This window comes from Phyllostomus hastatus, unplaced genomic scaffold (assembly GCF_019186645.2).
Source record: "Phyllostomus hastatus isolate PE091 unplaced genomic scaffold, TTU_PhHast_1.1 phas_contig_17, whole genome shotgun sequence".
NCBI classification, from domain to species: domain Eukaryota; kingdom Metazoa; phylum Chordata; class Mammalia; order Chiroptera; family Phyllostomidae; genus Phyllostomus; species Phyllostomus hastatus.
Genome location: NW_025333664.1, coordinates 10,783,853 through 10,807,183, shown reverse-complemented (window position 1 = coordinate 10,807,183; position 23,331 = coordinate 10,783,853). Strand labels below are relative to the sequence as shown.

The following is a 23,331-nucleotide window of genomic DNA, read 5'->3' as shown; positions in this document are numbered from 1 at the left end:
AGTCTTCGGGTGTGTGGCTACCTTTCTGTAGTGATTGGAGAAAAAGAGTATCAGTCTGAGAATCTTATTTGTGATTGGATATGACCGTGACGGGGCGGAGCCCAGGGACTTGATAATGAGGGCTGAGCGTCATTTCCCCTCTATCAGAGAGCAAAGACGCCCCCCAACCCATTTAACCCGTTGAGACTTGAGCTCCTCCTGGGCTCCGTCGCAGGCCACCCAATTGGGGCCGACCTTGAAGGCGTTCTAGGTCTACGCCAGCCTGCAGACCCTCATAGTGTGACCTCTGACCCTGGTATTTGATCTTAGCCCGGCCCCTGGAGTGGGCTGAGGGGGCAGCCATGGAGCTGGGCAGCTGCTTTAAGACCTACGAGGACTTCAAGAAGTGCTTCAGCATCTACAAAAAGGAGAACAGGTGCTCCTTCATTCTCAGGGACCGCGTCTCCGTCCGCTTCCACAACCTCAACCATGGCACCTCTATCCGTGAGGACATCCTGTAAGGGCGGGGTGGGGACGGGGCAGGAGGGTGGAGAGGAGGCTGGACAGTCCCCTGGAGGGCGGCCTGGAGGAGGAGGGAGTGCAGTTGGGCCCCCGTTGCTGGAAGCATTCAACAGGCACTCATTAAGCCCCTACTGGGTGCCTGGTGAAAAGAGAGCCACACCTCCCCAAGCATCAGTTTTTGAACTCCCACTTCACCACCTTTGCCGCTCACTCACAGTCCTTCCTTCACAGCTTTTCTGGAATTCACACTAAGTGCAACTTGTCCCATTTTCTGAGCACATGCCATATACCAGACACAAAGTATGGCCTTCACAAATAGGTAAAAAATGCCTTGGGGATAATTTCCTTCATCACTCTCTTTACAAAGCAGTAATGCAGTCAGTTGTTGGTTAGTTCCGTCCGTTCGTTCGTTCATTCATTCATTCATTCATTCTTGAGCTCCTGAGATTAACAACCATTTTTCAAAAGGTTTTTGTGGCTTAAGCAGCGTTCTGCAGTCTGTGCATGCTTTACCCCACAGAGCCGTATTAACAATTATAGTTAAATGTTATTTTTCCCATTTGGCAGATGCATTTCAGGGCTCAGGTGAAACCACCCAGTGTAAGAAAGTTTCCTTTTAATTTTACTGTAAGAGAAGTGATGCAATTAACAATGAACACCAGGTCTTTGTGCTGGGGACAGCAGACGTGTGGATGGGGCAACATGAAAAGCAGGCCCTATCCAATCGACTCCAGCTGATGACCACCATGTCAAAATAAAGACCTAGTGTTGCCAGAATCTGGGGCAAGACAAGTCAGAAATCCAGTCTATATGTGAATTTCTCCACTTTTTACAAATTGAAGGTCAGTTCAATTTGAACACACACCACGTGAGCCAACTCCGAGGGTCAAAGTACATCTGAGACCTGGGTTGAGATGTTTGGCCAAAGCTCCCGTCCAGGACGGCAGGCTACGTTCTTTGCCCTGCTCTGAAGTCCATGGCCATGCTGCGTGCAGACAACATAAAGATGAATAAGAAACCAACCTACCCTCAACAAGCTTAAGATGGGGTAGATTTTACTGCTCCAGTGAACTGAGTAGTATGTGATAAATGCTTTAAAAGAGATGCGCAGAGGGAGTGACAGATGCCTGGGAAGGAGAGGAAGGCTTCGTGCCAGAGGTGATGGTTTCTGCTGAGCCGTGAATGGATGCAAAGGGCGAGAACAGGAGTTCAGTGGTCCATGTCTGAGTAACGTGGAGGAGTTTGGCCACAAGTTACTGTGCAGAGGGAGCTGTGAAGCGAGGTCCAGGCAAGTGAAGGAAGGTGGTGTATTTAAGAAATAACGTGGGATGCCATGCTTGGCAGGAGATGAAGTCCGTTGCAGTCTACCTGAGAAGCTTTTGGGTACCATCGTGAGGGGTTTGGACTTGACCCTAGGCCAGTAGCACCTGTCTAAGCAGTGAGAACGGCTCAAAAACATGCACTGCTCTTGAGATGCTTACAGTCCAGATCAGATAAATGCAGCAACCTCCCATTCCCCCCAGGTGGAGTCTAAGACCTTTAACCTGGCCCCCCAGACCATCTGACCCCCTGACCTCTCCATCTGGCACCGTGTGCCCATCCATATCGAGTCTGCCCCATGCTCAGCCCCTGTCCCAAGCCCACGGCTTCTTGGTTCTTACACTTACCATGTCCATTGGTTAGGATGACCTTGCCCATCACTTTTCGTCTGTGTTAGTAATTTTGTACACTATCACCTCAGTAGTCTGTATCCTGTACTACAAGTTATATAGCATTTTTCCTTTAAATTCAGTTTTAATATTCAAAGAAGCCTGTTTTAGGCCCACTCTAAGCAACAGTATGTAAAAGGTAACAATATGGTGGCCCCCTCCAAATGGGATGTATTTATACGTAACTGTTAAAACAAATATTCTTGTGCAAGCCGATGTCATTTTGGGCCCGTCAGGGGAACCTGTTTTCGTTCACTGCGACTGCTCCTTCAGAGTTCAGCACACTTTCCAGCAAGGCTCCGACACCCTGCGGGTTAGGTCAGATGCTCAGCTGGACTCTCCCCGCACCTGTTACTCCTGGCATAGCCATTCTGGCGGGAGAGGTGGCGCTTTGACCTTTTATTGGATTATAATCAGATTAGAAAAGGATGGGGGGTGTTGTTCTGAGGCCCCCGAGCTGTCAGGGCGCTGTAACTGGAGGCTGCGGGTTGGCCCAGTGCTGTCTTCCGCCTGTGGCTGTAGGGAGCCGTCAGTTCTGCTCGCTGAAGTTTTTGCTTCCAGTCATTTCCAGTCTCATTAAGAATTGCCGGATTCAAGCCCTGGCTGGCATAGCTCAGTGGATTGAGCGCGGGCTTCGAACCAAAGTGTCACAGGTTCGATTCCCAGCCAGGGTACATGCCTGGGTTGCAGGCTATAACCCCCAGCAACCACACATTGATGTTTCTCTCTCTCTCTCTATCTCCCTCCCTTCCCTCTCTAAAAATAAATAAATAAAATCTTAAAAAAAAAAAAAAAAGAATTGCCAGATCCTGGAAGGATTAGGTCGGGAGAAAAATGTAAGTGTTCCAATATTGCTTATGAGGGTCTAATTTACAAATTGTTCTAGGGAAAAAAAGCTTTGTTATATCGGTCACTGGCGGTGAAGATGGGCAAGGAGGAGACGGAGAAGGATCAGAGTCCTGTCTCCGAACCTCACAGAGACAGGGTTAGGGGTCAGCCCGGGTCGAGCTTCCACTGCCCACTGCTCCCCTAGTTGCGAGTCTCAGGAGGCTGGAGGAGAGGGAGAAATAGACAATGTCCCTGTACGGGCCACCAAAATGTTAGGGTGGTTGGTAACATAGACTGTGAAAGAACTTACAAAGAGAAGAAAGTGTAAAGAGGGAAGTTTTTATTCACTCTCCAAGAGGGGAGAGGGCCATGGTACAGAGAGACACAGCCGCCACATTTTTGTTTTGAAATACAGTTTGCAAAGGCTTCCACGGGCTGGCTGAGCTCTCCCTGGGAGGACTGTGGCTTACCACTTTCTGTGTTCTCACTGATTAGCACGGTGCCACTGCCTGGGATCCAGTCTGAACACCTCACGTTTCCATGGAAACACCCTTCCAGCACACCGTCCCGGGTCCAGCACAGGTCTGGGCCCATAGCAGACTTTCCATAATGTTTGCATAGATGAGTCGTCGAGTGCGAACTGTGACTCAGCGAAAGAGCAGTAGTAGGGACCCAGAAGAGAGGAAATCCGTTTTCTATTTGGTGCTCTAACGAATGACCACCAAGGTAGTGATTTCAATGCAAATTATCTTAATAGTTCTGCAGCAGTCAGACACAGGTCGCCCCGGGTTAAAGTCCAGCTGCCAGCAGGGCTGCATGTCTTTCTGGAGAACCTGGAGACGAGTCCCTGTCCTTGTCTTCCGCAGCTGCTAGAGTTGGCCCACCCCCTTGGCTCGTGGTCCCCTTCCTCTTCTGTCCTCAAAGCCAGCAGTGGCAGGTCCAGTCCCCGAGTCACATCCCCTCACCTTGTTTTGGGGGTCCCATCTCCATGTCTCAGGGAGACAAATGTTAAACTTTAATCACAGGAGTAATTATTTCCTTAAAATAATAGTGAGTGCTCCAGCGGAAAAGTCTGGAGTGCTGGATGGGGAACGACAGGGAACTTTAATCTTGGCGGGTAGGGTGGGGGTGCTGATTGACACTTGATACCGGTGCAGGCTCTAGATGAGAAAAAAAAAAGTCATCCCTAACATTTTGCACAAATAGTTTGTTTACGAAGCACATTCCCCTTCATTATGTGACTTGGTCCTCAGAATAACCGTGTCAGAGGTAGGTTTGGTTATTCCCATCATGCGCCAATAACATGTAAAGTGCTATAATAGCATTAATAACACCACAGTGCCTAGTACATAGAAACCATTCCATAAATATTAACTGTGGTAATATTATTTTGCAGATGGGAAACAGAGCTAAGAGAAGTTACATGTTAAGAGGACTAATAGTTTCTACCTCTCTGCTTTACATTAAAGCTCGGAGTTTCCAGGTTCCATGTGCTTGAGCAAAAAGCAGGAGAGGAAAGATTTAGTAAAGGGGAAGCCAGGAATGGCGATTAATGTTTTCAAGACTTGGAAGAGGAAAATAAGAGAACCCTATAGCAAATGCACCCTCGCCTTCAAAAATCACCTGGTGTGAGCCAAGGAAGTCTGAATTTATTACAGTTACAGCCGAGAAAAAATAGGAATGGGCAGAAAAGAGGGCTCATATTGGAACAGGAAGTAGGGTAGGATTTTAAGAAACTGTAAGAAAGTCCGTGAGTGTTAGAACTGATGGTCAAAGCCAGCCTGCTTATTGTCCGAGTGCTTAACTGCCCTACTTAATCAATGGGTTGTAACGGCTTTTTAACAGCACTTACTACTTACTAATTCAGTCAACAAACTTCTAGTCAGAGGTAAAATGTTTACCCCCAGGTGCTGAGCTGGAGCACAAAGATGGGTAAACTGTGGTCTCTGCCCTAGAGGACAGTAGTGGCCTGGGCTCGTTTATGAGGAAGTGAATTCTGAGCAGGCCAGGCCTTCAGCAGAGACTTTGGATGTTATAAACAATATTCCTTTAAAAAATATATTTTATTAGTGCTTGCTTCGGCAGCACATATACTAAAATAGGAACGATACAGAGAAGATTAGCATGGCCCCTGCGCAAGGATGACATGCAAATTCGTGAAGCGTTCCATATTTAAAATATATATATATATGTATTTGATTAACTATGCATTACAGTTGTGCCACTTTCCCCCCTTTACTCCCCTCCGTCCTGTACACCCCCTCCCACCCGCATTCCCCCACTTTTAGTTCATGTCCATGGGTCATACATATAAGTTCTTTGGCTTCTACATTTCCCATACTATTCTTAATTGCGCCCCGTGCCGCCCCCCCACCCGTCTATTTCCTACCTACCATCTATGCTACTTATTCTCTGTATCTTTTCCCCCTCTCTCCTCCTCCCACTCCCTTGTTGATAACCCTCCATGTGATCTCCATTTCTGTGGTTCTGTTCGTGTTCTAGTTGTTTGCTTAGTTTGTTTTTGGTTTTGTTTTAGGTTCAGTTGTTAGTAATTGTGAGTTTGTTGTCATTTTACTGTTCATATTTTTTTATATAAAGAACATTCTTGCACAGGGCGTTGGGCTTGCTGACTGGTACGTGAATGTGTAGAATGAGCGCTTCGAGTGTGGGACCACAAGGAGGGCAGGGGAAAGGTTTTTAGGAGGAAATTTAGCGGAGCTCAGCGTTTCTTGCAACCAGATATGCATACTACTGGTGGACAGGTGAGATTATTTTAATAGTAAGTATTTACGTTAATATCTAAACAAAGATCCTTATTCTATAGAGTAAAGTGAGCTGATTTAAAGCAAACCATTTGAAAATAGTGATGCAAATTTTACATGGGTGGATATGGCCTATGTGGAAGGTGGTCTGTGATTCCCGGAAGGTCGGGAAAAGCTGGCACAGTGGCTAAAAGTGAGAGCCGTCCGCCCTGGCTGGTGTGGCTCAGTCGGTTGGCGTGTCCTCCCATAACTGAGAGGTTGCTGCTTAGATTCCCAGTAAGGACACAGACCTAGGTTGTGGGTTCGATCCCTGGTCTGGGTGGCGTGTACAGGAGGCCACCCACTGGCCCATGCTTGTCTCTTGAGTAGATGTTTCTCTTTCTCCCTTTCTCTCTCTCTCTCTCAAAAATAAACAAACAAACAAAAAAAGACAATGCAAAACATGTCCTTAGGTGAGGATTTTAAAAAAAGGAACCAAAGGCAAGAGCTCTGGAGTCTGAAAAACAGGTTTTACCCTTGACCTTGGACAAGACTTCTTAAAAATGTTCGCCATGCAGTGTATTCCTGTATAAAACGAAGAAGTTGTGGTGAAGATTAAATAAGAAAACACATGTAACCGATGTCGCCTCGATAAATTCTATTAAAGAAAGAAAGAAAATAGTGTAGTGGCTGAAACATAGTACTCAGTAAATATTTGCCGAGGTCCTAACTGGACTGTAAGTACATGATGGGAAGTGGTAGGTATTTCAGAGTCAGGGACACAGTGTGGGAGTTAGCACTGAAGGACCAAAAGTCTCCGTCAGTGGGGAGATTCTACAGTTTTATGTGCAATTTCCTATCCCGTGTTGTTTATATATGGCTGTCGTTGATTGTTGCGGGGTTTTTTGTTTTGTCTTTTTGGGGACTGATATTCTTTAAACAGTCCAGGAAGTATTCTTTTGTTTTTCTTTTTCTTTTTTTTTTTTTTACTATAACCTTGCTCTGGGTTCAGCGAGGTAAGGCCCCAAACCGTTTCAGAACATTCTAGCAAGCTCTGCAAACCGGGAAGTATCCTGATGTCTCTCTCTCCATTGCTGTTCAGTTTCATAGCTGCTTTTTTTTTTTCTTTTTAAGGAAAGTTGGCTGATACCTTTATTGCTTCAAGGGAAGGAGGGTGCTCCTGAGCTCCTGGTGGGGTGGCCTGCGCCCTCTTCACCATCACGGGGGATGGCCCTGGCCCTGCAGATAGCGGCACTGCCCAGATCCCAGGGGCCCATGTTCTTGCGGATCACGTGCCCAGTGCTGCTTAGGGTGGCCCTGGCATTCTTGTTGATGGTGGTCCGCTCGCCGGTCCGTAGGAGCTGACTGGCTTTCACGCTTGATGACCACCACACCTTTGCCGTCAGTTGCCAGCTCCGCACCCCCCACCCCCATCTTGCGTGGAATCGGCCTGTTGTGGCAAAAGGAGGTGCGGGCCTTTGGATTATTGGGTTCGGTGCTGTGCGTCTGCCTGCTCTTCCTGATCTGGAAGCTGGAGCAGTTCTGTACACCATCCCCCGCAGGAGGGCAGGCTCAGCTCCTCCCTGCAGCAGCGGGAAACTGAAACAGCAGTAGTTACCTCTTTTGCACCCTGTTTTGGAATGCGTTCCTCTCTGCTGAGAACTTGAGAGGCATTCTTTTGTATAATCCTCATCACAGCCTTTGAATTAAGTAAACTCTGTTATCTGAGTTTGCCCTTTGCGTGTATCCATTGTCACAAGGCTGCTAGGAAAGCACAGTTCATGACACAAAAATCTTGCTAATACACGGGCCACTTATAAAATGAGTCACTACTTAATCATTCCTTCCTGCTTATCCCTGCCAGCCCCATCCATGTCTCCCATAGTTTCTGGCTGATGAGTAGACGTGGTAAACATCAGGATAATACAATGCAAATAAAGCTGATTGCACGCTGAAATTGCTGTAGGACTTGGTGAAGTCCTTACATCACCCTCAGCCTTACACCAGTTAACACATGGAGAAGGGAAGTCAAAAGGATGAAGATGGGATAGGAACTTGAAAAGCAAAGGATTTACATAGCCAAAAATTAAAATAGGCTTTAGGGAAATGTGATAAAACCCGGGAACCTCTGCGTATTGCAAAAGTGAGACGGAAGGGGAAAATCTACAAGGGGGGGAAAAAACAGTTGACACTTTTAAGTCATTCTTCGATAATTCAAAGAATTGGCATATAGCTGCCATTATCACTTAAGTTTTGTTAAATATATTAACTTCATAATTTTAGTCTCATTTTTAAAGATAAAGTTCCATTCAAATCTTTTTTCCTACTATTTACTGTGGAGTTGTTTTTGGCTTCAATTAACTGAAACCCTGACTCAAAATGCGTTATTTCTTTTCTTTCTTTCTTTTTTTTCCATTTTAGTTTTTAGAGAGAGGGAAAGGGAAGGAGAGAAACATCAATGTGTGATAGGTAGAAACATGGATCAGTCACCCCTCGCATGCCCCCAACCGCAGGACCTGGCCCACAACCTAGGTGTGTGCCCTGACAGGAAATTGAACCAGCAATGCTTTGGTTCACAGGCTGGCTGTCAGTCCACTGAGCCGCACCAGCCAGGGCAAAATGCCTTATTTCTTAGAAGCCCAGCGGTAAGCCTTTTGGAGGGTGTTGCTTCAGTGGCCCAGGGTTTTTGCTTCTTTCCACCCTGCCATCCTCAGGTCTCCGCTTTGCCCTTAGGATGGCTTCCCACGTGGCACAGATGCAGGGGTCACATCCAGAAGAAAAAGCCTTCCTTGGTTTCCTGCAGATTTCCTACCCTGTTTCTTTGTCCAGAATCGGGCCATTCTCTGCGTCCATTCCTAATGAGATTACCTTAATTGGCTTAGACTAGGCCTGCAGCACTTAGCTATGGCTAAACACTATGTTTGGAGAAGGATGGCCTTCTATTAGGCAGGGAGGAGGGGCTCCGGGATGTTGGGTGGGCACCAAGAGATCCTGTCAGGGCCTTTTAAGTGAATTTACTTTTCGTGATTCTGGTTGTTCTTGGATCAGGTACAGATTATGCAGAGACCAGTACTCTTGTTATTTTCATATTTGTAGACTAGGATTTGGAAGCTTGGAGGAAGGGAAGCGACGTATCCAAGTTCACACAACTAAGTGAGAAAGCTGGAACTTAAATCAAATCTTCAGACTCTTGAGTCTTGCTCCTAACTTAAGTTACATTGTCTAAAGTGGTTTTACTCTGATTATAAAAATTTTTATTCACTGCTGCAGGTGCAGTTTACGCACAAGAATTCTATGTGAAATTAATCGAAAGCTTTAGTTAATCTGTTCTAATCCCCATAACAGGGTGAATGCTATTTAGTTATTTAAGTATATTGCTTATACCTTTATGTAATCATTACTTAATCTTGACTTTACTGAGCATCTATTTAGTAATTTTTCTGTTCACTAGACTGAGAGAGTAGAGACTATGTAACCGCTGTCTGTAGCCTTCTGAGCAGTCAGCAGTGTTTGGTACATTACATAGTAGGACTTAGTAAATGTTTGAAATCAATCAAAGGACTTGTGCAAAGTCATGGTTAGTAAGAGCGATGAGTGCTAAGACTAGAAGCCCAGTCATCCGACCAAATTCCCCCAATGTCACAGGAAGAACTTTCTCTGTCATATACACTCATTAATGCCATTCAGTATGTGTGTTTACAGGACCTGGTCTGTGCCTGGTGCAGGGCCGGGCGCTGGGAGTACGCCGGGGGCGCAGGCAGGCCGGGGAATAAAACACACGCAGAGTAGATTGGAGAGATCCAGCAGGACTGGCCAGCTGCCTTCCTCCTGATCCTGCTTGAGCGCCCTTAGATGTAAGCACTAGGGGGGATTTTAAAGACTGCGGTCAGCCCTCCGTACCTGCAGGGTCTGCATCCATGGGTTCGACCAACCACAGATGGAAAATATTGGGGGGGAGGTTATGTTGTTGCTAATACGTACCACACAGTTAGGCCTATTGTGGTTGATGGTTGTGTCTCTTCTGAGCGCATACGGACTTTTTTCCTGTCATTCCCTAAGCAACACAGTAACAACCAGTGGCATAGCATTTACACTGTATTAGGTATTACAAATAATCTAGAGGTGATGTAAAGTAAACAGGAGGATGTGCATAGGTGATGTGCACATACTATATATACCATTTAGTATGCGGGACTTGAGCACATGCGGGTTTCAGTATTCTCAGGGTTCCTGGGACCAGCCCCCTGCAGATATCAAGGGCGGCTGTGTAAACCCCTATCCCTGTCTGGAAGGGAGTCTTTGCTTTAAGCTAGGAAATAGAAATAAGTACAGATTAAAATGACCACAGCACTCAAAGAATTCTTAGAAAAGAAAGTGTACTTCAATGTAACTTATATCTCAGTAAGAACGCTTAAAGGAAGCAGGAAGAATATAACAGAGGCTTCAACCTACTACCCACTGAGTTTGGAAAGCATGATGCCAACAAGAACAGTATGTTTACAGATCTTCTTATTTTTTTATTTCTTTTATTGATTATACTGTTACAGTTGTCCCATTTTTTTTTCTCCCCTTTACCCTGCCTCTGCCTTGCAACCCCCTCCCACCAGCATTCCCCCTGCCTTAGTTCATGTCCGTGGGTCATTCTTTGGCTTCTCCATTTCCCATACTGTTCTTAACCTCCCCCTGTCTATTTTGTGCCTACTATTTATGCTTCTTATTCCCTGTACCTTTTCCCCCTCCCCACTGATAACCCTCCATGTGATCTCCACTTCTGTGATTCTGTTCCTGTTCTAGTTGTTTGCTTAGTTTTTGTTTTTTAGGTCCAGTTGTTGATAGTTGTGAGTTTGTTGTCATTTTATTATTCATATTTTTGATCTTCAATTTCTTTGATAAGTCTCTTTAACATTTCATTTAATAATGGCTTGATGATGATGAACTCCTTTAACCTGACCTTATCTGGGAAGCACTTTTTCTGCCCTTCCATTCTAAATGATAGCTTTGCGTAATCTTGGTTGTAGGTCCTTGCCTTTCAAGACTGGAATACTTCTTTCCAGCCCCTTCTTGCCTGTAAGTCTTCTTTTGAGAAATCAGCTGATAGTTTGATGGGAACTCCATTGTAGGTAACTCTCTCCTTTCCTCTTGTTGCTTTTAAGATTCTCTCCTTATCTTTAAACTTGGGTAACTTAATTATGATGTGCCTTGGTGTGTGCCTCCTTGAGTCCAACTTTTTAGGGACTCTCTAAGCTTCCTGAACTTCCTGGAAGTCTATTTCCTTTGACAGATTAGGGGAGTTCTCCTTCATTATTTTTTCAAATAAATTTTCAACTTCTTGCTCTTCCTTTTCTCCTTCTGGCACCCCTATGATTCAGATGTTGGAATGTTTAAAGTTGTCCTGAAGGTTCCTAAGCCTCTCCTCATTTTTTTGAATTCTTGTTTCTTCATTCTGTTCTGGTTGTATGTTTATTTCTTCCATCTGGTCCAAACTGTTGATTTGAGTCCTGGTTTCTTTACCTTGACTGTTGGTTCCCAGTGCATTTTCCTTTGTTTCACTTTGTACAGCTTTCACTTCTTCCTCCATTTCACGACCATACTCAACCATTCTGTGAGCATCCTGATCACCAGTGTTTTGAACTGTGCATCTGATAGGTTGGCTGTCTCTTCATTGCTTAGTTCTATTTTCGGACCTTTGATCTGTTCTTTCATTTGGGCCATATTTTTTTGTCTCAGAGCACCTGTTATGGAGTAAGGGGTGGAGCCTTAGGTGTTCACCAGGGTGGGGCAACCTAGGTTGCTGTCCTGTGGCGCTGTATGTGGGGGAGGGGTTCCAGAGGGAACAGGGCTGCTTGCTCAGCTCTTGGCTGGCTTTCTGTCATTTCCCCCACTACCCACAATCAAATGGGGCCTTTCTGGTGCTGATTCCCAGGTGGGTGGTTTTGTGTACATACTAGGACCGTGTGGTTCTCTCCAACGAGCTCTCCTGGGAGACCGGGCGTTTCTCCCACCCCACAACCCCCAGGATTTAACAGTCAGAGATTCTGAGGCTTTATTTCCCTGCACTGGAACCCTGGGTTGCTCGGTCTGTCTTGCCCCCAGTTTATTCCCACGCACACATGGGACCCCCCTTCGGCCAGCCACCACCTTGCCGTGAGTCCTCTCCGCTCTGCCTGCCCACCCAGCTGCCCGTCTCCGCCCCTCCTCCTGGTCTGGATGCATGTTTCTTCCCTAACTCTTTGGTTGTCAGACTTCCATACGGTTCGATCTTCTGACAGTTCTGGCTACTTTTTGTTTTTAAATTTGCTGTTGTCCTCCTTTTGGTGAGGAGGTGGTGTCCTTTGTGTGAGGAGGCAGTGTGTCTACCTGCACCCCCATCTTGGCCGGAAACCTGTTTAGAGATCTTTAAGGAAGTTACTGAAGCTGAAGAACCAACGAATTGAGGGTCAAATTGAAGAGGATAAAAGGAGAATTCAGAAAAAGGAGAAACACTTTGAAAGAAAACAGGGAACATAACGGTTAACTGTAGCCAGGCAGGCAGGCTTAGTTCACTCCCTCATCCTTCCATGTCAGCCGCGACGTTAAATCCCGGATCTCGCCTTTGAGAGGAGCCGCCTTAAGCTCGTTTCCCCGTCTGTCAAGTTTGGATAATAGAACCCTTTTCATAGTATAAAATTGTGCATGTCAGAGACTTACACGTAGCCTGGCATATAATGATCCTTAATACATGCCGTCACGTCAGGAGAAAGGACTTGGTAACATATTGGATGCAGATAGCCCCGCGGAGAAGGGGGAATTAAAAAGAATGCCAAGGTGTCTACCCTGGGTGGTGCGGTCATCGGCGGAACCCAGGAAGGCAGAAAGAGCTCTATGGTTGGCGCCCATCAGCACCTTTTCTTCGGACTAGCTAACGAATACGCGCTAAGAGCACAGAAAGCCAATATAATTTGAGGAGCCAGAGCTACGCCAGGATGTTGAAGCAGCAGAAGGGGAGGCCGGATCTAATGGCCTAGGGGAGTCTTCCTAGAGAAGGCTGTGGTTGCACATAGCTCTGAAGGATGAGTACACCCCGAGATGAAGACAGGCGTGAGGAGCACGGCAGACAAACACACATGAGCAAAGGTGCAGAGGTGAGACACAGCCTAATGAACACGGGAAGCTGTGGACAGTGTGACTACAAAAAAACAACATGGCGAGCGGGTGGGAAACGAGGCTGGAGACGTGGGCAGAGGCCAGGCCACAGCCATCCCTCCCTCGCTGGGTGCGCCCCGCTGCAGGGCTGCTCCAGCCCCTCCCGGTCCCAGGCTGGGATGGCGTTGCCGGCCCGGCACTGTGCACACAACACGAGCATCTTCAGCCCCGGGCCCTTCCGCCCTGTTCCTGCGGTCCTGGCATATCCTGTTTCTCTAAGCTCGCCCCACAGGGTGAGCAAACAGGACCTGCTGGATTAGGGTGTTTGAAGAGGGGCGGGTGAGATGCCCAGGCTGTGTCGTGTCATGCCAGCGGCTGAGATTCCCCGCGCCCCCACGTGGCTGGTCTTTGGGCGGGGACGCCCCCTGAGGAGGCAGGGGCGCGACCCATTCTACCCACCCCGGTCCGGTCCGTGAGTCACTTATCCAGCAGATGTTTGGGGAAGGAGTAGCGAGCGCTGTGCTGGGTGCTGGGAAGACACCGAGCTTTGTCGCCTGAAGACAGCCCCATTCAGCTGGAGTGGACTGCAGAAACACCCACGAGGACGTCACCGGGCATCAGAGCTGTGATAACACTAGCTGGCTTTTTTTTTACATGAAACACAGAGTTGATTCTTTTATTATTAATTATTGTAACACTTTTAAGTATATTTGATTGATTATGCTATTACAGTTGTCCCAGTTTTTTTTCTTCCCTTTATTCCCTTCTGCCCTGCACCGCCCACCCTCCAACATTCCCTCCTGCTTAGTTCATGTCCATGGGTTGTACATATAAGTTCTTTGGCTTCTGTATTTCCTATGCTATTCTTAACCTCCCCCTGTCTATTTTGTACCCACCATTTATGTTTTTTATTTCCTGTACTTCCTCCCCCCCCATTTCCCCCTCCCCCTCCCCACTGATAATCCTCCATGTGATTCTGTTCCTGTTCTAGTTGTTTGCTTAGTTTTCATTTTCGTTTTTGTTTTTCAGGTTCAGTTGTTGATAGTTAGGAGTTTGTTGTCATTTTACTGTTCATAATTTTTGATCTTCTATTTCTTAGATAAGTCCCCTTAACATTTCATATAATAAGTGTTGATGATGAACTCCTTTAACTTGACCTTATCTGGGAAGCACTTTATCTACCCTCCCATTCTAAATGATAGCTTTGCTGGATAGTAGTTTGCTGGAAAGTAATCTTGGATGTAGGTCCTTGCCTTTCATGACGTGTAATACTTCTTTCCAGCCCCTCTGGCCTGTAAGGTTTCTTTTGAGAATTTAGCTGTTAGTCTTATGAGAACTGCTTCAATTCTCCCAAACCCAGGAAAATAGTAGTACTTGTATTCCACCTTCAAGATGGTCTAGAATCTGCCTTGGCTGCTGTAGCTCAGTGGATTGAGTATGGGCTGCACGAACAAAGGGTTGGCGGTTCGATTCCCAGTCAGGGCAACCCACGCCTGGGTTGCGGACCAGGTCCCCAGTGGGGGCCATGTGAGAGGCAACCACACATGGATGATTCTCTCCCCCTCTTTCTCCCTCCCTTCCCCTCTCTCTAAAAATAAATAAATAAAATCTCAAAAAAAAAAAAGATGTTCTAGAATCTCCATTCCTATCAAAATAACTCATCAACAAAAGAATAATCCTTTTAAAAAAATAATCAGTTCCCAAGCTCTCTGAAGTCCAATGTTTTTGTGGGAAACACAGACATGTTTAAAATCCAGCCATACTGGGATAAGACCCCTCTAATTGCCTTTGTCCAGAAGCAACGTAGGAGAGGTATATGTTTTTTTTCTTTCCTTTTTAAGCTGATTTTAAAAAGAGGAAGGGAGAGAGAGAAATATTGATTTTGTTGTTCCATTTACTTACACATTCACTGGTTGATTCTTATATGTGTCCTGAGACTGTGGATCGAACCTGCAACCTTGATGTGTCAGGATGATGCTCTCACCAGCTTAGGTGCCCGGCCAGGGCCAGGGGTATGCATTTTCCATACGGGGAATTAGGTAGCAGAGGCCTAAGGAAATGCAACTCTAATGTTACTGTGATTGTATTTCTATATCTTAACCCATTGTTGTTTCCAACTGGAAATTTAAATTTTTTTCTATTAACACTGGTGAAGTATGGCTTATTTAATTCTCATAACAACCCTAGTAACATAGTTTCATTTTGTGTTCAGGAAATTACACACAGAGAGGCGAAGTGACTTGTCCAAGGTCAAACAGAGCTTCCGGGGGGTGGTTAGGGTCAGCGTTAGGGCTAGGGATTCAAATCTAGCCGTTGGCCTCCAGCGTTGACTCTGTGTAACCACTAGGTATACTGCTAGCCAGAGAGTCTGCTAACCCTTTCGTTCTAAAGAAATGCCGTGACTACAGAGAAAGGAGCAATTGCTGTGGCTTGAGGGCACCCCCAAAGGCTCCTTGGAGAAGGTGGGACCTGCCCTGGGCCTGGAGCAGGGGCTGCATGATGACGGCAAGATGGGAAGGGCAGACCATCGCTTCAGTTATCCTTCCCTCGGAATCCTCACCTTCCACCTGAGTGGCAAAGCCAGCGGGGACCCCGAAGATGACCTAGCCCAGGGGCTCTCAAAATCTCTTAGGATGTGGACACTTTTCTTTAAACGAAAGGTGAACAGAGGTCTTCTGTCTCGGAGAGGAGGCCCAGCATAACTTGACCCCTGAGGACCACTTTTATTTTCGCCGTCTGGAGGAGACAGCGGCTCCCAAGAGGCAGGGATGAAGGGGGCATTTTATTTTATTTTTTTAATTAAAAAAAAGGTTTTTTTCCATCATCATTTCTCCACCTGTACCAACTCCCCTCCCCACACCCCTCCGTAAGCAGCTCTTGCCTCTTACTCTGCTCTTGCCTCTTACTGTTTGCCCCTGTACCTGCCCTCAGATGGAACTGTTGGCGGCTACAGATGGGCAAGGGAGAGAGTGAAAGGAGCTGGGGCTTAGAACTGCCGCAGATGAGAATGGAGGGAGTTTCAGCTGGGGTTGTGACGCATGAGCTGCGTACTTGGGACTAGAGAGTGAACTCCAGTCTTCCTCCCTGTGGCCTACACTGCATCGTGGTCTCCAGGAAACATGTCCGCCACTGCCCGTCCCAACAGGGCCTTGTCTTATTTATCAAAGAAACGGGGTGGTCAGCACCTTTCTCACTGTCAACTCTGCCTTCCCCAGATACGTGCAGGTGAAGTTTGTCTGTATTCGGACCCAGTCAAACCGGAGGAGAACACCAGGGGCAGACATGTGCCCGGCGTACCTGCTCCTGCGGTACAGTGAGAAACTGGACAGGCTGTTTATCAGTGAGCTCAACACCCAGCACATACACGTGGACTGCAGAATTGCGGATCCCGGAGGAGACGCGGCTGGCAAGTCTCAGAAGACGGTGTGCTTGCAGAAACCGGAGCCCGAGCAGCCCGCATTTGAGGAAGATCTGGACGTGGCCGAGAAGCCCCTGGTCAAGCCATCACTTTGCTCAGATAAGATCCAAGCAACCCCGCAGCCAGAGCAGGAGGGTATCACCCCTTCTGACCTGGCCAAGATAGCAAAAGTGATGAAGAACTTTCTTAAGGTGGATGAGGGTTCCATGGCCTCCCTCAGTGTGGGCAACAGCCAGGACCTGGACCGGCTCAGCTTCCAGAGCAGCAGGATGAGCAGCCTGTTCACGCGCTTCCCAGAAAGCCTCCTGCTGCACCGGGTGGAGAACGCCCAGGGCCACACTCTCTACGCTTTCCTGGTGGAGAACAAGGAGCGCGAGGGCCGAGTGGTGCATTTCTCTGTGCTCAAGGCCGAGACAGCCACGTCTGTGGCCAAGATGCTGAGCATCTTCACCGAGTTCAACTCAGATTGGCCCAAGATCAAGGTGGTCTTTGTGGACCCGTCCTTCCCTCACCGAGCTGTCCTGCAGGAGGTCTTCCCCATGGCCCGCGTCCTCCTCTCCATCTACCACACGACCCGCCTCCTAGAGAAGAAGTTGCACCGCAGTTCAGCAAACTCGTCCTTTAAAAGTCTCATGAAGGAAGCCCTGCGGGAGGCTGTGTTTGTCACCTCGGACGCCAGCCTGCAGAGTCTCTGTCAGATGTCCCAGGCCCTCCTGGACGAGGAGCTCTTCGGCTTCCTGCAGGCCCACTGGTTCTCCTGCGAACTGCTGTGGTACATGCACGTCAGGAAAGGCCTGCACGCGTGCAGCACCTACATGGACAGCCTGGATGTCGTCACCAGCAAGGTGTCGAGCCTCTTCCGGGAGCCGCGGTCGCTGCTGGACTGCATCCTCCGCTTTGTGGACTACATAGACTTCTTCAATACCAAAGGCGTGAAGAACTTGCCCACAGCTCCCCCCAGGTTAAAGAGAGCACGGCCAGCAAGCTCGCCCCCAAAATCCAGGAAGCCTTTTGGAATCTGTGGCGGGATCCCTGCGGAGGAGGTCCCACAGCAGGTGCCATTGCAGCAGCAGCCACAGGGGCAGCCCTCCGATGGCGGCATGCTGGACTCCCTGCGCCACAGTGGTTTTGAACTGGCCTACAAGCTGTGCTACAACGAATGGGAGGTGGTACAGAGCTCCACGCACCTGGTGGATGTGGGTGACTCCTCCGTGGACGTGCAGCTGCTAGAGGACTCTCACCAGGTTAGCAAAGATGGCTGTAGCTGCAGCTGCTCCTTTCAACAGTGGCACCACCTGCCATGCCGGCACGTTCTGGCCCTGCTGCACACCAGCCAGAAGCCCGTGGGTGAAACCATGGTCTGCCGCCGGTGGCAAAAGAGGTACCAGCACCTCCTTGGGCCTGGTGGGGAGCTCCGGGACCCTGTTGGGGTCCCAAACACAGGCCAGCCTGGGAAGCAAGGGCGGAAGGACATGATTCAGGACCTAAGCAGGGAGCTAGCAAACCTGCTAATGCAGAGTGAGGGGCCAGAGCTGGAGGAGCGCTTTTCCACCCTGCGCAAGATTGTGGACATCTGGGCTGACCCCTGCCAGCTGTCGGAGCCCACTCAGCAGCCAGGGGACTTCAAGGATGTGGGCCGCCTCCCTTTTCTCTGGGGAAAGCAGGAGGAAGTGGAGGGACTCCCTCGTGCTGGAGCCACGATTCATGATTGAAGCACTTGCTCTGATGCACTGGACCGCAAACCTCTCTCCCTGGAAGTCCGAGAGCTCAGAGGAGGCAGGACTCACCAGGAGTCAGCATTTTACCCACTGTCTCCTTAGGTAGGGCTAGGAAGATTGTTAAAACAGGGAGAAGAGGAGCCCCGTTGTTTGACAGTCCTGTGAATCACTCCCTTTTCTGCCCTACCTTTGGCATTCCTCGAGCCTCATTCATTGTTCAAGGCCAAAGTCGTTTCCATGTTGAAGGGTCACGCCTCTCTCCCCTCTCATCCCTGAGGTCAGGTCTTACTCCCTTTACAGAGATGAACCTGAGGCCCAGGATAGGGTGAGACGAAATAGACCTGGTGAAATTAGGCCTGGTTTCAAGGACAGAGGGAAGGAGCGTGGTCCTTGATTGTTGCTGCTCTTTACAAAGAATCTGTTATTTGTGTCTATTTTTATTCCTATTAAAGGTTTGGTGTTTTGTTTTGTTTTTTTAATAAAATCAAGCAAGCAGGGGAAATGTGTGCTGCTTGAACAGGGAAGGAATCTAGTGGGATTGTGAAGCCAAGCAGCTTGATACCTCGGAGACTTAATCCCCAGCTTCACCCTCTGCCTGGCAACCGACCTTCGGCTCTGGTTTCAGGCAGCCTCACGGCGTAGCAGGACGAGGCCAAACAGACAGGGAAGGAAAAACCTGAATCCTAGAATCAACCAGTTGCCCACAGCCTGGGGGGGTGTCTGTGGGAAAGTCCCGAATTTCTTCATCTGCAAAAATTAGTGTTTGCCAGTACTAGTCTGTTTCCCTTCTAGATTTCTAGAAACGGAACATTTTTGTCACATTCATGAGCATCAACACTACTTTTGTTGTTTCTAGTTTGTAATCTTAATCTCCTGGTAGCCAGCCCCCTTCCGGGGGACACGTCCACAGATGGAGTTCTTGCGCTCGTTCACCACGACCTTAGCAAGTCCCAGCGCCATTCTGGGTCTCTCTCTCCCTCTCCCCCTCTCTCTCCCTCCCTCTCCTCTCTCTCTCTCCCCCCTCTCTCCCTCCCTCTCTCCCTCTCTCTCTCCCTCCCTCTCCTCCCTCTCTCTCTCCCTCTCCCCCCCCTCCTCTCCAACCTGGGAGGGGCAACACCAAGCTCTCCCAAGGTGATCTGGCTTTTCTCAAATCCAAGGGTTGGGCTCTTGACCCCCAACCTAAAGGCAGAATTTGCAAACCTCAGTTTCCCCAAGACAGAAGACCCAGTACAACTACATCTGCATGCTTTCCTGCCCCTCCTGGGCCTTTGGAATTGGACCAGAAAAGAAAAAAATTATGAAACATCGCTGTTTATTCTTTTTCGGCCGCTGCGGGAGTTTCCATAGTAACACGCCCTTCCAGTCGTCTACGCCGAGGGGAGGTTCCAGAGTTCCAGGCTCAGGGCTCAGATTCGCCTGGATGCCAGTGTCCTGAGGCTTTCATTGGTTACCGCCAGCCGAGCCCCTAGTAACCATGGTAACAGCACCGCCCATGAACTGCCAGGCTACGATTGGTCTAAACCCGAAAAACCTAACGTGAACTCTTCGGCCCATTGGTCTGAGTCACAGGAAACCGGTGCCAGGGTTGGTGAGCCTCGAGAGCCGTCAGAGCCAGAGACTGGGTAAAATAGGGAGAAATGGCGACAGAGCCAGGCTGTGGGTGAGTGATTTCGGAAGAGGTGGGGAGGTATGGCAGGTGACAACTGTTGTCAGCCCCGACACAACTCCCACGGGCGTGGGAGGTTGACTTCTGGCTCCAGCCGCCGCACCCAGTCATCGGCATCCTCCGGTTCGGGCTAGAGGTGAGAGGTCAGAGGCCCCTTCCTTTCTCTGTCCCCGGTTTTCCGACCTCAGGTACTTTGGAAAGCATTCAAGATCTCAAGCCAAAGACTGTGTCCAGCTATTTACAGAATAATGTTGGCCAAGTCACAACCTCCTTGAGCCTCAGTTTCCCATCTGTGAATTGGGGACAATAACCTGCTCTCGGGCCAAGTAGAGGAAACATTTGACTAGAATTCCGCGGTTCGTAGAGGGCCTTGCACAGAGGCTGGAGCGGCTGTGCACGTTTTTAAGCCCCGTTCTGTGGCCGAAGAGATGGAGGCTCGGAGAGGGTCGTTGACTTGCCCAAGAGCACACAGCAAGTTTGGGGCAATCGAGTTCTCTCGTATACACCAGGACCCCATGAAAGAATGGATGCCAGGAAGTAAATTGTAAATACAAAGTACTGTATGAATATTTGAAATACTGTGTTTTAAAAATGACTATATGCAGCACTAACCTTCCCACATACTTAGATCTTCTGGAACCAAATCATTCCATGGCTGGTTCGTTGGTTAGGTCTCAGCTCCAACGTCATCCTCCTTTCCCGCAGAGAGCACTTCCCTGACCACCTTAGCTGAAGCTCCCCTCCCTCCCCAGTTTACTCCGTTACCCAGTCTTGTGGTCTTTGTAACCTTCATTATTCAATATGTCCTTGTTTACATGTTTATGGTGTATCTCCCGGAGAGGAGTGCTGATACATAGTAAGTTCAGTAAATATCGTCTGGAGGAAAAATTGGAGAGCCAGGCCCCCGCTGCCTCCTTAACCCTCTGTTCCTCTCCATAGGCCCCTCTTTGGCGGAACAAGATCTGGAGAATACAGTCCAGCCTCAAGCCTTAACTCAGCTGGCGCTTGAGAGACTCAGAGCCTCCTGTCCAGCAGCCTGGCAGAGAAGTATTTTGACCGTGGCATCTAGACCTCTCCCTTCTCCCCCATGGCCCTGACGATGCTGAACGAGCTCCTCGAGGAGGACCCAAGCCCGCCTGTGCTTCTGTACCAGGTTAGCAAGACTGCCAAGTTAGATACCCTTAACTATCAGAGCCGCTTTATGCAGAGTGTCTTCGCCCATTTCCCTGAGATCTTATTTATCCACCGGACCTATAACCCGACGGGCAAGGTTTTATACACCTTCCTGGTGGATGGTCCTCGGGTGCAGCTGGAGGCCCACCTTGCCCGGGCGGTCTACTTTGCCATTCCTGCCAAGGAGGATGCTGAAGGCCTGGCCCAGATGTTCCAGGTGTTCAAGAAGTTTAACCCAGCCTGGGAGAGAATCTGTACTATCCTAGCGGACCCCTGCTTCCTCCCTATGCCCACCCTAGCCATGGAGTTCCCCGCAGCGGAGGTCCTGCCGTCGGCCTTCCACATCTGCAAGTTCCTCCAGGGTAAGTTCTATCAGCTTTCCCTGGAGCAGCCCGTGGAGCAGGTGCTCCTGACCTCCCTGCGGAGCACAATGTGCTCGGCCACCGCCAGCAACCTGAGGAAGCTGTACGCGCTCCTGATCAACTACATCCCCCCAGACCAGCTGCCCAAGCTCCACTCGTACTGGCTGCTCAATGACCGCATCTGGCTGGCCCACCGCTGGAGGAGCCGAGCTGAGAGAAGCCGCTACTTCCAGGGCCTGGAGATCACCACACGCATTCTCAGCCAGTTCTTCGGGACCACCCCGTCTGTGGAACAGGGCATGACCTCCCTGCTCCGGTATATGCAGCAGAATTCCGGAGACAAGGCAGGCTTCAGCCTGGGCCTGAGTCCCCAGGACAATTGTTCCGCCTCAAACATCATCAGCCCCCAGATCCCCAAAGTGGAGCAGCTGGTGGAAGCCTGCATCCAGCACTCGCTCAGTACCATCTGCACGGCACCAGCGGCGCAGCTGTGCCTGGGTGAGCTTGCCGTGGTCCAAAAATCTGTGCACCTCATTGGCTCTGGCTCAGAAAAGGTGAACATACAGATCCTGGAAGACACCCACAGGGTGCAGCCCCAGCCCCCTGCCAGCTGCAGCTGCTACTTCAACCAGGCCTTCCACCTGCCCTGCCGCCACATCCTAGCCATGCTCAGCGCCCGCTGCCAGGTGCTCCAGCCCAACATGCTGCCACCTCAGTGGACAGCCGGCCGTGCCGCCAAGCTAAATGACATCCTGGGCAGCAAGTGGAGTGAGACCCTGGATAAGCACTTGGCCGTGGCTCTCCTCACTGAGGAGGTGGGTCAGCTCCTGCAGCACTGCAGCCAGGAGGAGTTCGAACGGCGGTACAGTACCCTGAGGGAACTGGCCGACAGCTGGATCGGCCCTTATGAGCAGGTCCAACTGTGATTACCCTCAGGGCTGAGATGCTCATACATAGGTACACGCATCCTCCCCTACACACACACACACACACACACACACACATACACACATACACACAGTTACACTTCCAAGGACCCTTCCTCCAGGAAAGGACAAGCGTCTTCTAATCTGCCACAGCTGGGTACCTACCATATGTCTGGCTCCCTAATCCAGGAGTCAGCAAACCTGTTCTGTAAAGGACCTGACAGTAAATTAGTTTAGGCTTTGCTAGTCATGTGCAGGATGTTACATATTCTTGGTTTTGGGTCTGTTTTTTTTTTCACAGTCTTTCCAAAAAGTACAAACCATTCTTAGTTCAAGGGCCTTACAAAAACAGGTGACCCGTGGCCTGAGAGAAGAGATACAGAGGGTAGGATCAAGGTCTGGCATGAGTTTTCCCAGTCCTGAGACAACTCAGCTGACCCACCGAGGGAGGGGTCCTTCAGAGGTGGTGGTTCAGGGAGGTTCCTAGCCTCTTTACTAACCCCCCCACCCCCACCCCCGCCCCGCCAAGTCATATCCTGAGGTTATTCAAGTTGAATGTTGTGCCCTGGCTGGCATAGCTCAGTGGATTGAGCGCGGGCTGCAAACCAAAGGGTTGTCAGTTCGATTCCCAGTCAGGGCACATGCCTTGGTTGCAGGCCAGGTCCCCATTGGGGGCCACGTGAGAGGCAACCACACATTGATATTTCTCTCTCTCTCTCTCTCTCTCTCTCCCTTCCCCTCTCTAAAAATAAATAAAATCTTTAAAAAAAAAGTTGAATATTGCCCACTCTGCACTGGTCTGGTTTTTTATCTCATGGAAGGCGCTTTGGGAGATACCGTGGAAAGGAGAGAGACTTTGGAGTCCAGCACTACGTGCAAATCCTGGCTCCTCCCCTGCCTGATTTTTGAGGCCTGGTCCTGCCTTTTCCTTGCTGTGGGACTGAGGGCAAGCCGCCCTTCCAAGCCCCAGTTTGTTCATCGGTGAAAATGGAGATCCTCACAGCACTGGCAGTATTGAAGGAGTGGGCAGATACAATGGGCCTGATGCCCAGTGGGCACTCAAATAAGTGTTCATTTTCTCCCTTTGCCTGTGGTTCCAGCACCTGCCCTCAGCAGGCTGCGAAGTGTAAGGCAAGGGGAAATTCACATCGCCTGGGACTTTGTGCA

The 23,331-nt window shown here is 49.2% G+C and overlaps 2 protein-coding genes and 1 non-coding gene across 6 annotated transcripts; all 3 read left to right on the top strand.

Moving 5' to 3' along the window:
* Positions 1-54: 54 nt before the first annotated feature.
* On the top strand, positions 55-18,501 carry ZSWIM3 (zinc finger SWIM-type containing 3). Of its 2 annotated transcripts, none has more exons than XM_045833641.1 (2): positions 55-415; positions 16,117-18,501. In XM_045833641.1, the coding sequence occupies exons 1-2, from the start codon at positions 342-344 to the stop codon at positions 18,029-18,031; spliced, it is 1,989 nt and encodes a 662-aa protein (XP_045689597.1). In that variant the 5' UTR covers positions 55-341; the 3' UTR covers positions 18,032-18,501. The 2 variants fall into 2 exon arrangements, with proteins under 2 accessions (XP_045689597.1, XP_045689596.1); XM_045833640.1 differs by having other exon boundaries at positions 55-496.
* LOC123815439 lies at positions 5,108-5,214 on the top strand. Its single transcript, XR_006785096.1, has one exon. It is a non-coding gene; the product is annotated as a U6 spliceosomal RNA (small nuclear RNA).
* A 1,096-nt stretch (positions 18,502-19,597) lies between the features above and the next one.
* ZSWIM1 (zinc finger SWIM-type containing 1) lies at positions 19,598-22,848 on the top strand. 3 transcript variants are annotated; one of them, XM_045833644.1, is made up of 2 exons: positions 19,598-19,697; positions 20,643-22,848. In XM_045833644.1, the coding sequence occupies exon 2, from the start codon at positions 20,791-20,793 to the stop codon at positions 22,162-22,164; it is 1,374 nt and encodes a 457-aa protein (XP_045689600.1). In that variant the 5' UTR covers positions 19,598-19,697; positions 20,643-20,790; the 3' UTR covers positions 22,165-22,848. The 3 variants fall into 3 exon arrangements, with proteins under 3 accessions (XP_045689600.1, XP_045689599.1, XP_045689598.1); XM_045833643.1 differs by having other exon boundaries at positions 19,622-19,846; XM_045833642.1 differs by having other exon boundaries at positions 19,624-19,839.
* The last annotated feature ends 483 nt before the right edge of the window (positions 22,849-23,331 follow it).

Excerpts from the sequence above, each read along its gene's own strand:
- ZSWIM3 (XM_045833640.1), top strand. The coding sequence starts at position 342 with ATGGAGCTGGGCAGCTGCTTTAAGACCTACGAGGACTTCAAGAAGTGC. Across the intron at positions 497-16,116 it reads TCTATCCGTGAGGACATCCT|ATACGTGCAGGTGAAGTTTG; the intron begins GTAAGGGCGGGG and ends TGCCTTCCCCAG.
- ZSWIM1 (XM_045833644.1), top strand. The coding sequence starts at position 20,791 with ATGGCCCTGACGATGCTGAACGAGCTCCTCGAGGAGGACCCAAGCCCG.